General features: G+C 43.5%; 1 protein-coding gene across 1 annotated transcript; it reads left to right on the forward strand.

Moving 5' to 3' along the window:
• Window positions 1–403: 403 nt before the first annotated feature.
• Window positions 404–12,178, forward strand: npepl1 (aminopeptidase like 1). The gene is made up of 12 exons (XM_057845036.1): window positions 404–600; window positions 3,747–3,932; window positions 4,006–4,176; window positions 7,303–7,392; window positions 7,478–7,559; window positions 7,618–7,760; window positions 7,846–7,923; window positions 7,983–8,083; window positions 8,452–8,575; window positions 10,903–11,079; window positions 11,181–11,291; window positions 11,359–12,178. Exons 1-12 carry the CDS (start codon window positions 451–453, stop codon window positions 11,515–11,517), a joined length of 1,572 nt encoding a protein of 523 aa, XP_057701019.1. The 5' UTR covers window positions 404–450; the 3' UTR covers window positions 11,518–12,178.
• The last annotated feature ends 106 nt before the right edge of the window (window positions 12,179–12,284 follow it).

Genomic DNA, 12,284 nt, shown 5'->3' on the forward strand with positions numbered 1-12,284 from the left:
TTTTTTAATGGAGGTACCTACTTTGTATTTTAAAATTCATATTGTTTTCATTCATAATCAGTTAATGTATGTCGTCTGACTAAATTCATTGAGATAAATGAATTTTAAACTTGATTTGTGCCATTTAACATTGACTTTATAATAAAAAAAAAGCACTCCAACTGAGATTCAAAAAAGCCACATTGATAAAGACTCGCCTGACACTTTACCCACTGTCGCTGTATTACAAGACGTAAATATGAATAGTCTCAAATCATGTGAAATGAATGTTTGTTCGTGGAAAGGCATTCCTAAAATGTTTCTTTTTCACGGTTGATTAAAAAGAAGAGAGAAAAAAAGTGGATTGAAATTGTCCCTTGCCGGTTGCCGTCGCCTAGCCTAGCCTAGCCGGCCCGGCTGCTGTGTGTTGCGTCACTTCCGCTCGATGTTCTCCGTTTGTTCATCCCAAAAATGGCGAACGTGGTTCTAGAGTTCAAGGCGTCCGCCGGTGACTCTGACCCGCAGACTCGGCCCGTTCTCATCATCGGTCAGCATTGCAACCTTCAGCAAGTGGACTGGGGCCAAATTCAAGGCAAACTCCAGCCCGTCGTCAGCAAAGAGGTAACGCGGACGGACGACGCTTGCTAATGCTGAGCTAACTGCTTTCTTACGGAAGTGACACACACACACACGCGCGCAGCAGGCACTTAAATCTCGAACGAGAAGTCTTCACTCTCCTTCTCGTAAAGAGGCCTTTTCATAGACGGACGCAGAAAACGTTTAAAGCTTTCCTTTCATGCCTCAGAAGTCATTCAAGACTAGAGTGATTAACACTGTCGGTTTCGTGAAGGGATTTCCAAAAACACCAGTCATTCTACAATAGGGAATGGGACGTACTACGTCATTGTTTGGACGCGCCTCCATGCTGATAATATGCTTTACTTCCGGTCCGGTCCGGCAGCCCAAAAGTCCATAAAATGCAAATACTATAACATGACTTGACTAACTGCTTGTTGTTTACTTCAGCTCTTCATAATAAACAGTTGAAAGAATCACAGGGTGAGGTGATGTTATTCTATTTGGAAAATGCACTGACAAGTTTATGAACAAGAACTGGGACTGCTAATGTATAATAATTTATTTCAAGTAATGCCACTTCTCCAATACAATATTTGAACTGACAGTTTAAAATTTTTACATGAGTGCAAACAAGGGCGACACTCGGATGGGGGGCCGCAAATATTATAGTACAGTACATAATATTATAATAAATTATAAATACAAGATTACGAAAAACGTGTCTTTGTCAAAGCAGCTAAAAAAACAACTATTTACTGGCTTCAGGTACAGTGCCTTGCAAAAGTATTCGGCCCCCTTGAATCTTGCAACCTTTCGCCACATTTCAGGCTTCAAACATAAAGATATGAGATTTAATTTTTTTGTCAAGAATCAACAACAAGTGGGACACAATCGTGAAGTGGAACAACATTTATTGGATAATTGAAACTTTTTTAACAAATAAAAAACTGAAAAGTGGGCCGTGCAATATTATTCGGCCCCTTTACTTTCAGTGCAGCAAACTCACTCCAGAAGTTCAGTGAGGATCTCTGAATGATCCAATGTTGTCCTAAATGACCGATGATGATAAATAGAATCCACCTGTGTGTAACCAAGTCTCCGTATAAATGCACCTGCTCTGTGATAGTCTCAGGGTTCTGTTTAAAGTGCAGAGAGCATTATGAAAACCAAGGAACACACCAGGCAGGTCCGAGATACTGTTGTGGAGAAGTTTAAAGCTGGATTTGGATACAAAAAGATTTCCCAAGCTTTAAACATCTCAAGGAGCACTGTGCAAGCCATCATACTGAAATGGAAGGAGCATCAGACCACTACAAATCTACCAAGACCCGGCCGTCCTTCCAAACTTTCTTCTCAAACAAGGAGAAAACTGATCAGAGATGCAGCCAAGAGGCCCATGATCACTCTGGATGAACTGCAGAGATCTACAGCTGAGGTGGGAGAGTCTGTCCATAGGACAACAATCAGTCGTACACTGCACAAATCTGGCCTTTATGGAAGAGTGGCAAGAAGAAAGCCATTTCTCAAAGATATCCATAAAAAGTCTGGTTTAAAGTTTGCCACAAGCCACCTGGGAGACACACCAAACATGTGGAAGAAGGTGCTCCGGTCAGATGAAACCAAAATTGAACTTTTTGGCCACAATGCAAAACGATATGTTTGGCGTAAAAGCAACACAGCTCATCACCCTGAACACACCATCCCCACTGTCAAACATGGTGGTGGCAGCATCATGGTTTGGGCCTGCTTTTCTTCAGCAGGGACAGGGAAGATGGTTCAAATTGACGGGAAGATGGATGCAGCCAAATACAGGAACATTCTGGAAGAAAACCTGTTGGTATCTGCACAAGACCTGAGACTGGGACGGAGATTTATCTTCCAACAGGACAATGATCCAAAACATAAAGCCAAATCTACAATGGAATGGTTCAAAAATTAACGTATCCAGGTGTTAGAATGGCCAAGTCAAAGTCCAGACCTGAATCCAATGGAGAATCTGTGGAAAGAGCTGAAGACTGCTGTTCACAAACACTCTCCATCTAACCTCACTGAGCTCGAGCTGTTTTGCAAGGAAGAATGGGCAAGAATGTCAGTCTCTCGATGTGCAAAAGTGATAGAAACATACCCCAAGCGACTTGCAGCTGTAATTGGAGCAAAAGGTGGCGCTACAAAGTATTAACGCAAGGGGGCCGAATAATATTGCACGCCCCACTTTTCAGTTTTTTATTTGTTAAAAAAGTTGAAATTATCCAATAAATTTTGTTCCACTTCACGATTGTGTCCCACTTGTTGTTGATTCTTGACAAAAAATTCAAATTTTATATCTTTATGTTTGAAGCCTGAAATGTGGCGAAAGGTTGCAAGGTTCAAGGGGGCCGAATACTTTTGCAAGGCACTGTAAATAGCCAGGCAGAATTGCATTTCCATTTTAAGTATTGCAACTTCTCCAATACAATATTAGAACTGACTGTTTAAAATCTTTACATTTCCATACATTGTCAATGAGGGCAGGTCAACCAAATTGTTGCTCCGCGCCTTCTTTGGCAGCAAGTATGGGTCTACGTCGTTGATGAAAGTGATTTTTGGTTTTGACAGCGTTTCCCCGCCACGACTTTGGGTTTTTAACATACTTCCTGCAAAAAAAAAAAAAACGGTCACGTACAGGGCAAAACTGGTTACAATCTGCGTCGAGTCTGCCGGGACGGAAGCACGTGACAGCACGTGACGTTACCAACACGGCGGCGTTTTCAAACGACGACGTCCCTATTCTGCATCTTGTGGAACATTACGGCGGACCAAAATACAAAAATGCATCTTTAAATAGATACTTGAGTATGTCATTCATGAATTAAAATGGGAATAGGAACTAAGCATTGAAACGAAAAATGGTTTGAAACCGGAACGTGTGCAATCAAAACTCCTTACAAAATACAGATACGTTTATGACTGGATCCGAAGAAAGAAGAGAGTGGCCAAATGAAGTTGCCGCTAGAACGCTGGAGTGAGTCAACCTGTTGAACATGCCAGTTGTTGCTTATGTTTTGTGTGTGTCGAAGCTTTATTTATTGTATTGTTATGCTTACGCTTTTTTTAATTCAATATATAAATGACCATAAATAGTCACTTGCCCAATAAACTTGATGATCACCCATGAGGTACTTCTCATGGTAAAGCTTACGCTGTTTCAGACATGGCAGGCCGCACTGAACGCTTTGAGCCCCAAGCCCACGGACAGCTGTCCTCTGTACCTGAATTACGCGGCGGTGGCCGCCATTCCTTCGCGCGTCAGCAGGCACAACAGCCCCTCTTCTGCCCACTTTATTTCCCGCCTGGTCCGCTCCTGCCTGCCCGGAGGGAACGACCGCTGCGTGGTGGTCGGTACTCGCCCTCGCCCGCTCGCTCGCTCGGGTCGGACGGCGACATCTTGACCGTGCGATTTGTCCGCAGATGGTGTGCGAGCGTTCGGACGCCTTTGCGTCGTCCTGCGCCATCTCCAGAGCCTTTCCCATCTTCTCTCGCCGCTCCGCATCCTCGCGCAAGGCCGAGAAGAAGCGCGTGACGGTGGAGTTTGTGATCGTGGGCCAAGGCGCCAACCAGATGGATGAAGCCGAGCTGGAGGTACTGGCTATTTCTCATTTGACGCCGGGGGTGTCCAAAATTCCCGCTTTCAGGGGGGAAAAAATGAAAGGATGCGAGGACCGACTTGAAATTTTTCCACTTTCATTCGTTGGACAGGATCAGAATCAGGTCCAAAAAAAAGATGGCGTTTTTCAAATGGATTTTTTGATGTATTAACTCGTTGGTGGTTAAGAGATATCAGTAAAAACGATTGGTTTGTTGTGAACTAGGGCTGGGCCTTAAATACTAATGAGCAGATTTACCTAGATGACGATCCATTCGCCCAAGTGGATTTCAATTAGTGATGCACGATAATACATTTTTCAACCGATAACCGATAATGTCACGCCGATAATTCTATTCAAATATGTATGTAAAATTTGAAAGTATACAAAGATCAAATGTTAAAGTGCAAAAATGTAATTTAGCGCTATTTTTTCCACATCAAATGTGAACAAGTAGTACATTTCAACATCTAAACAATAGCAATGACATTGTGTAATGGTAAGCTTTTGGTAACAATTACTTAGACAGTAAACACCCAACTTGCACAAAAATGCCTTTAAAAGTAAGCCATTCCTAACATACATCACATTACTACACTGCAAAAAACACCTCCTTAAAACTAGCAGAATTGGACAAAACTGTTGATTGCGCACATTTGGAGGCTAAATCAAGTATATAATTATCGGATTGCATTATCGGTTGAATTTCGTTTTATCTGGATTATCTGTGTGACGTCATAATTGCCATTATCGGCCGATAATTATCGGTGACCGATATTATCGTGCATCTCTACTTTCAATTGAAGATATTTTACATTCGGTGTGAACGGTATGTAAGTATTTAAATCTATTGTAAACGATAAGCATTCAAGTTTCAAATGGCTCGTATACCTTGAACAATGTCACTAAAACGAGAAAAAAGCCTCTATTTGGTGCAAAGGCTTGTTCTTAACCCATTCCTCATCCCTGGAACTTGGAAATGTGGGTTCGTATGAAGGCCGAGGGTTATCCTTTTTCCATTTTCATGTGGTGGCAGTGCAGACACCCCTTTGTCAGTGAAAATAGAAAATAGGAATACACCCTCCCTCCACCTGGCCATACATTTTCCATATAGGGATGGGTTTGAGATTGAGTCTTAGTGTGCGGAAAAGCGCTTCAGCCCAGTGTCTTTTTAACGGTTTAAACACCAGCGAACATGGACGAAGAACATTTCATCACGGAGGTGGATAGTTGTGCGTGCACTTCCGGATATTTACAACGAAGTCCGCCAAAACATTGTTAGCGACTTGGCCGCTATGATCAACCTTGCTTTGACAACGGACATGGTGAACATCGAGTGGCAAATTAAGAGCGCCGTGCTTCAAACTCGACCTGTTTATGAAAGTCGAATGTCATATGCTGGTGTTGTGCAGTAATGAGCAGACATGAATTCTGTGGCGTTTGCTAACTTTTTTTTAATGCGCGCGCACACACTAGATATCATGAAATAGCAAACTAGTTGTGCTACGTCCCATGCCGTTGGCTACGTGAGCCCAGAGTGATTATGGGACACGTAGTCCATATACTACATCGATGAATTCCAAACCGCAATGACTGAATGGGAGTTAAGCAGGCCAAATCAATCCATACCAGTGACTATAGATAATGCTGCAAATATTTTTAATTCATTACGTGACACAGACGGATTCGGACCAAAAATCGGATGTTATGCTCATGTAGTAAACCTAGCTGCTAGGAGAGCTGTAGCAATCAACAGTGTGTCCCGCCTCACTTTACAAACAGTAAAGATTGTTCTCAGCACTTTTATACAAAATTTCTTCAGATCAGTAAGAAGTAAGCACATAAATATTATGCACTAAAATGTATGTTTATATGATGGCAATTTAATTTTTGCTCGTTAGAAAAAAAAAAGGAACAAAAAATACTTTTGTTATTGTTATTTTTTTTCAGAGCATTAAATGTTTTAATCGAATCGAAAATTGTGTCCCCCCGTATCGAGAATCGTGACCTAACTGTATTGTTGCATCCCTATGGAACACCATAGCAGGAGCTATGAGGGGAAATGTTTTCATTAGCCTAAATGCTTGAGTTATTAAGTGCAATTATATTTTTTTCCCTTGAAAAACACATTTTATTCCGTGTTTCTGTGCGGTATTAATATTGTCTTTTACTTAAGAGCCATGGTCTATTGTTTTTAGTTGTGATTTCTTAAACAGTATTTTTTCATTTAAGAGTAAACATTTATCGCGTTTAAATGGGTTTACTTGATCTATTAATATATACTGTATTCTCTCTGTGTTATTGTAAATTGGTTTTAAAAAAAAGGGGGGGGGGGGCGCAATAATATCGCATATCGCAATAATTTATTAATTAAATTATCGCACACTAAAATTTGTTATCGGCACAGGCCTAGTCTCTTGTAAACAACAAACAATAAATCTTCTGGCCAGAACAAGAAAACACACACACAATTAACAATAGACAATGCCATGTAGAAGGTGGGCAACACAACCATTTTTAACAAACATTGTCCCATAATGACTTTTGAACAAATACCCCTTGTTAGATTTGACGCTAGGTTTATGTAGACCTAGCTCGGCTGAAAAGAACACGCGGGAAGTCGATGTAGCTTTTGCGGAGGTCGGTAGCTGCTGTGATAGCGACCGTTCTTTATTCAGGGGCGAACAATAGGATGGGAGGGGTCAGGAAAGCAACATAGAACACAGAATAGAATACACGGAGGCCACGAAAGGAAAAGGAAAGGCTGACTAAACAGAAGTTATCCTATCTGGTGACCAACTATAATAAGGAAAGCATAAATGTTAAGTGTATGCACAACAATTCCAATACCCCGATATTGTCCAACTCCAAAAATCCCGTGCCGACGTCAAATCGACACTGATACATGTGTATTGTGGCTAATTGCGTTCTGATGCCCGCCGGATACTTACATAAAAAATTTAGCTTGGAGACATCTAATGGTCAATAAGCCTAAGTGCTGTGACCAGTCTTGTCCAAAATTCACTTGGAAGGCAACATGCACATTAGCCCAAAAGCCAACATGGAAAAACCCATGCCGATATCCTCTCAAAATGATCGGACGCCGTTGCCTTTCTTTCAGTGTCTCTCCAACGCTGCGGACGGCGTGCGTCTGGCGGCTCGCATCGTGGACACTCCGTGCAACGAGATGAACACGGACCACTTCTTGGACGTGAGGGAAAAGGACGAGTCCGCCACGGTATTTGTCATTCTTTGGTGATTCGTCTTTGGTCATTCTTTGGTGTCATTCGTTTCAGGAAATTAAAGCGGTCGGAAGTGAACTGGGAATAACCCCCGTCATCATCCGCGGTGAGGAGCTGAAACAGAAAGGCTTCGGAGGTACGTCCGTCGATACTTTTTGCAAAGAGCCCGGCCCAAGCCACAGACTCCTTTTTAGGTATTTACGGTGTGGGCAAGGCGGCGGAGAATCCTCCCGCGTTGGCGGTCCTGAGCCACACGCCGGAGGGCGCCACTCAGACCATCGCGTGGGTGGGCAAAGGCATCGTGTATGACACCGGAGGGCTCAGCATCAAGGGAAAGGTGCTACTTTTTCGTGCTTTTTTTTTTTTTTTTTTGGTTTATCCTTTACCCCATCTCTAAATGTTTCACCCTCGGGTGGGTTTAGACCACAATGCCGGGCATGAAGAGAGACTGCGGCGGAGCCGCCGCCATCTTGGGAGCTTTTCAAGCTACCGTCAAACAGGTCAGCCGCCCGCCGTACGCGGAAGTCACGCGATAGCAAACGTGCGCTCCGTGTCCCAGGGTTTCAAGGACAACCTCCACGCCGTGTTTTGCCTGGCGGAGAACGCCGTCGGACCGACGGCCACGCGGCCCGACGATATCCACACGCTCTACTCCGGAAAGTGAGTCCTGTATCGGAACGGATGAGACCATATGACAGCCGATGAATTAACCATCAACTTCCGCTCCGGTTTTAGATCAAATTTGACTCCTGGAATTTTTGGAACGATCAAGTTTTAGATCAAATTTGACTCCTGGAATTTTTGGAAAACCCTGATTTCAAGCGTTTAAAGTACTGTATTTTCTTAGTTGATAGTTGCAGTAGTCAAAAGGACAAAGGAAGAAAAAAAGTCACATGTTCCCACCAAAATGCTTGTCGTCTGCCATTCGTCTTCACCGAGTAGCCAAAGGCAGACACTAGTATTACAACCGATGCTAACGTAAGATTCCGGTATTTCAGCTCAACAAAAGGCGTTTTGTATTTTTGAAGGACTGTGGAAATAAACAACACTGATGCAGAGGGAAGGTTGGTGCTGGCCGACGGTGTGGTGTACGCCAGCAAAGACCTCTCCGCTGATATTATCCTGGACATGGCCACGCTGACGGGAGCGCAAGTACGTTTTATTCTTTAAAGGGTACCAGACGTGAAGTTCTTAAATGTTAGTACGAGTTACAACCATTTGATAATGAAACCCCTCTAAATTTTTTGTTTCAATAAAATTGGTAACATTTTCATTCGAAATATAAACTAGTAGCTCGCCATTGTTGGTGGCGTCGCAGGGCGGTGACATCGCACGGCTTCGCAGTGTCACTCTTTAACTACAGTGTGGAGAACAAGTATTTTCACAAATACTTGTTCTACCAACTGTATGTAAGATAGTGATTTAAATACACCATTAGGTGTCACTGGCGAGTTTTAAATTAGTAAGAGTTCAAGCCAATGAGTGCGTTTTGTCTAGAGGCGTGCGAAATTTCCCATTCATAGATTATTCGCGATTCGGCCGTGGAAGATTGGAGAACGATTCACAAACATCCAAATCCCGATGATTGAATTATACCAGGTAAAGCGGAAATAAAACACAGTCAGCGCGGTCTTCAGGATGAAATGAGGAACGGACCGAGAGTAAATATCATGTTCAACTCATGCCGATAGATTTAAAAAAAAACAAAAAAAAAAAACAATAATACCTGACTGCGGCCGTCAGCCGCTACAAACAGCGCCCAGTTGCTAGTTTCTACAAACATACGGCAACATACGGCCATGGTAGATATCACATATAGAGCCTACCCACGTACCACGTGCTCGCTGTATGGTTCCGCCCACTTGTCCGTCAAAACATAGTGTTAACCTGTTACGGCTACGTACATTTCTCCTATTTACGGCGTGTTTTTCTGCTCCTTAACATTAATAATCAAAATGGTGAAGGCGTGAGTGGCTGTTGGTTGCACTAACAGAGAAGATGGAAGGAGAGACTTGAAGTTTTACCGTATTCCGAGGGATCCAAAGAGGAGAGCGAAATGGACGGCTGCAATTCGACGTGAAAACTGGACACCAAAAAATCACCACAGACTATGTAGTAGTCATTTTATATCCGGTAAGATGCATTTAATATATATTTAGAGGGTTTTGGCCTGACAACCACAATTAAGATCATTGCTAGGCTAATCGCCGACAACATACGACGTAGTACGACATAGTTTCAAATTCAAGATGTTTGTGACTTCCCTTTCTTCCACCATCGTTATTTTTTGAATAATATTTAGCTGGTACCAAGTGAAAGAAACTGGCCTCGTCTACGGGGCTGACAAATAACCACAATTAAGATCATTGCTAGGCTAATCGCCGACAACATACACGTATGTATGTAGTGAGTGCTATCGCTAAACCATATAAACATTAAAAGCCCTAGCTCCATTGACAAATGACATGAAATACATTAGACTTGACAGTGGATGTTAGCAAGAACAAAAGATTCTGAATTGAAAATTTCATAACTCACCTTCCGAGCACAAGATTCCTGCCGAATTTTCGTGTACGAGGACCTGTTTCACCCAACCAGCAACGTAGCATTTATAAGCCTCCAAGCTCTTAAAGTTTTTCAAACTTTCGTGAGAATAGGCTGATTTTGTGTGGACAAGATAGTTGTAAATATCAGGGTCAGGCAGAGACGGTGAAGTCAGCCGGTCAAAAATCATCGATCTAGGCATCAAATATGGATCTGGCGACTGTATAGAACGAAGCTTTTCCACATAACGCCTTTTATGCAACAGATCCAGTGAGTTTGCGGCATCAGAAAACACCGGGTCTTCCATGAAATGCATTTTAAATTCCGCCATCAATTGAAAACAATGCTAATACAGAGTCAAAATGACGGACAAGTGGGCGGAACCATACAGCGAGCACGTGGTACGTGGGTAGGCTCTATATATAGAAGTAGATGTGAAATGACAGACGACGGCTGTGTTAGATCATATACCAAGAACTAGATGCGAAATGACACTTTCCCGTGCTAGTAAACAGGCGCCATCTTAAAGCAGTACACTTCTCTAGAAGGCTCTGTTGTAGCGAACTTAATTACTATTTATCTTTAAAAAAAAAAAGAAAACACAACGGCAAAATCTTGAATCTATTTTTGAATCTAAACTCGCTGTTGACACCTTGTGGCGTATTTAAATCACTGCCTTACATGATTGAAGTGTGACAGAGGTTTTTATTTTTGAGTGACATATGGAATTCCGGCAGCGTGGCCGTGTGACGTCACCGCCTAGCGACGTCAACAACAAGGGTGACCTACTAGTTAAATCAATTTTTCAAATGAATCGAAATGAAAACATTAAGAGGGGTTTTAATATCAAATTATTATAACATTTATCTTTTGAGAACGACGTGTCTTTCTATCCGCGGTACCCTTTAAAATGACCGGGAGACGCTCGTCCGTAGGGTATTTCTACAGGGAAGCACCACGCGGCGGTGATGACCAATAGCGAGCGGTGGGAGACGGCGTGCGTGCGCGCCGGGCGAAGCAGCGGCGACCTCGCCCACCCTCTGGTTTACTGCCCTGAGCTGCACTTCACCGAGTTTGCCTCCGCTCTCGCCGACATGAAGAATTCAGTCGCCGTGAGTAAAACGCTAGACCCGACGGCCAGAAGCGTCAGTGGTACTTTTCGGTCTTTGCCCGGAAACCGAACGAGCGTCCGGCGCCGCCAATGTGTTTTCAGGACCGCGAGAACGCTCAGAGCTCCTGCGCCGGCCTCTTCATCGTGTCGCACCTGGGCTTCGATTGGCCCGGCGTTTGGGTCCACGTCGACATCGCCTCTCCCGTTCACGCCGTGAGTACCCGCGCGCGGTACCATTTGGTGAAAGCCAACGGTCCGAGACCCGTCCTTGCTTCGCCAGGGAGAGCGAGCCACCGGATTTGGCGTGGCGTTGCTGATGGCGCTGTTCGGTCAGGCTTCCGACGACTCGGTGCTGAATGGAGTTTCTCCTCTGGGCGCCGCCTCCGACGTATTGGACGAGCAGATGGAGCAGGACTGCAAAAGGAGAAGACTGGTGTAGGAAGCCCCGGACCGAGCGTTTTGCTGCCGTCGCACACGTTCAACCGTGGAAGCCGGTCATTTACTTCTGTTCATGCATTTAAATTGTAACTGTCCTCTCTTGGATTACATTTGGCGCACTGAATAAAAGAAAACGCACCCGCAGCTATATCAGCTGAACGCTAATCGCTGGAGATTTCTTTGTGTAACCTGTCTCGTGCTGACCCCTGTCTTATTCTGTTCTTTTTTGTGTTGAGTGTTTGTGTCTATCAAGCTAAGTAGTCTCGACAACAAAGTGCCAAAATGAAACTAACGAGCTCTCTAAACAACATGCACTTACCTTACAAGCAGCGCAATTAAAGCAGTCACACGGAAAGGAAAGGCTTGGAAGAAGTTCGCACGAACAGAAAAGTAGACAACGATCAAAGACAAAAAATAGCACCTCATTGAAGCTTGCTACACGATGTTCCTGCTTATGTTAAGTTGCCGAACATCATCAAAGAAATAAATCAAAAAATATCCACTTTACACATGGGTAACAGTTGCAGCCAGCACACTTTAACGACACAGACGAATTTGATCATTATTGTAATTATAGTTAATTACACATGATGATGTTTCAGGGCCATTCGATGGCAAAAGACGCCTCGCAATTGTTATCGCATGAAACTAGAGCGTTATGAGATTGGCTGATATGCCGAGGTTTTTTTTTTTTTTGTTCACCCCCCCCCCCCCCCCCCCCCCCCAAGTTATACTTTTACATCTTTCAGTAACAGTTGAATTTGTGCT

The sequence above is a fragment of the Corythoichthys intestinalis genome, chromosome 9 (genome assembly GCF_030265065.1).
Source record: "Corythoichthys intestinalis isolate RoL2023-P3 chromosome 9, ASM3026506v1, whole genome shotgun sequence".
Classification (NCBI taxonomy): Eukaryota; Metazoa; Chordata; class Actinopteri; order Syngnathiformes; family Syngnathidae; genus Corythoichthys; species Corythoichthys intestinalis.

Excerpts from the sequence above, each read along its gene's own strand:
- npepl1 (XM_057845036.1), top strand. The coding sequence starts at position 451 with ATGGCGAACGTGGTTCTAGAGTTCAAGGCGTCCGCCGGTGACTCTGAC. Across the intron at positions 4,177-7,302 it reads TGGATGAAGCCGAGCTGGAG|TGTCTCTCCAACGCTGCGGA; the intron begins GTACTGGCTATT and ends CCTTTCTTTCAG. Across the intron at positions 7,393-7,477 it reads ACACGGACCACTTCTTGGAC|GAAATTAAAGCGGTCGGAAG; the intron begins GTGAGGGAAAAG and ends CATTCGTTTCAG.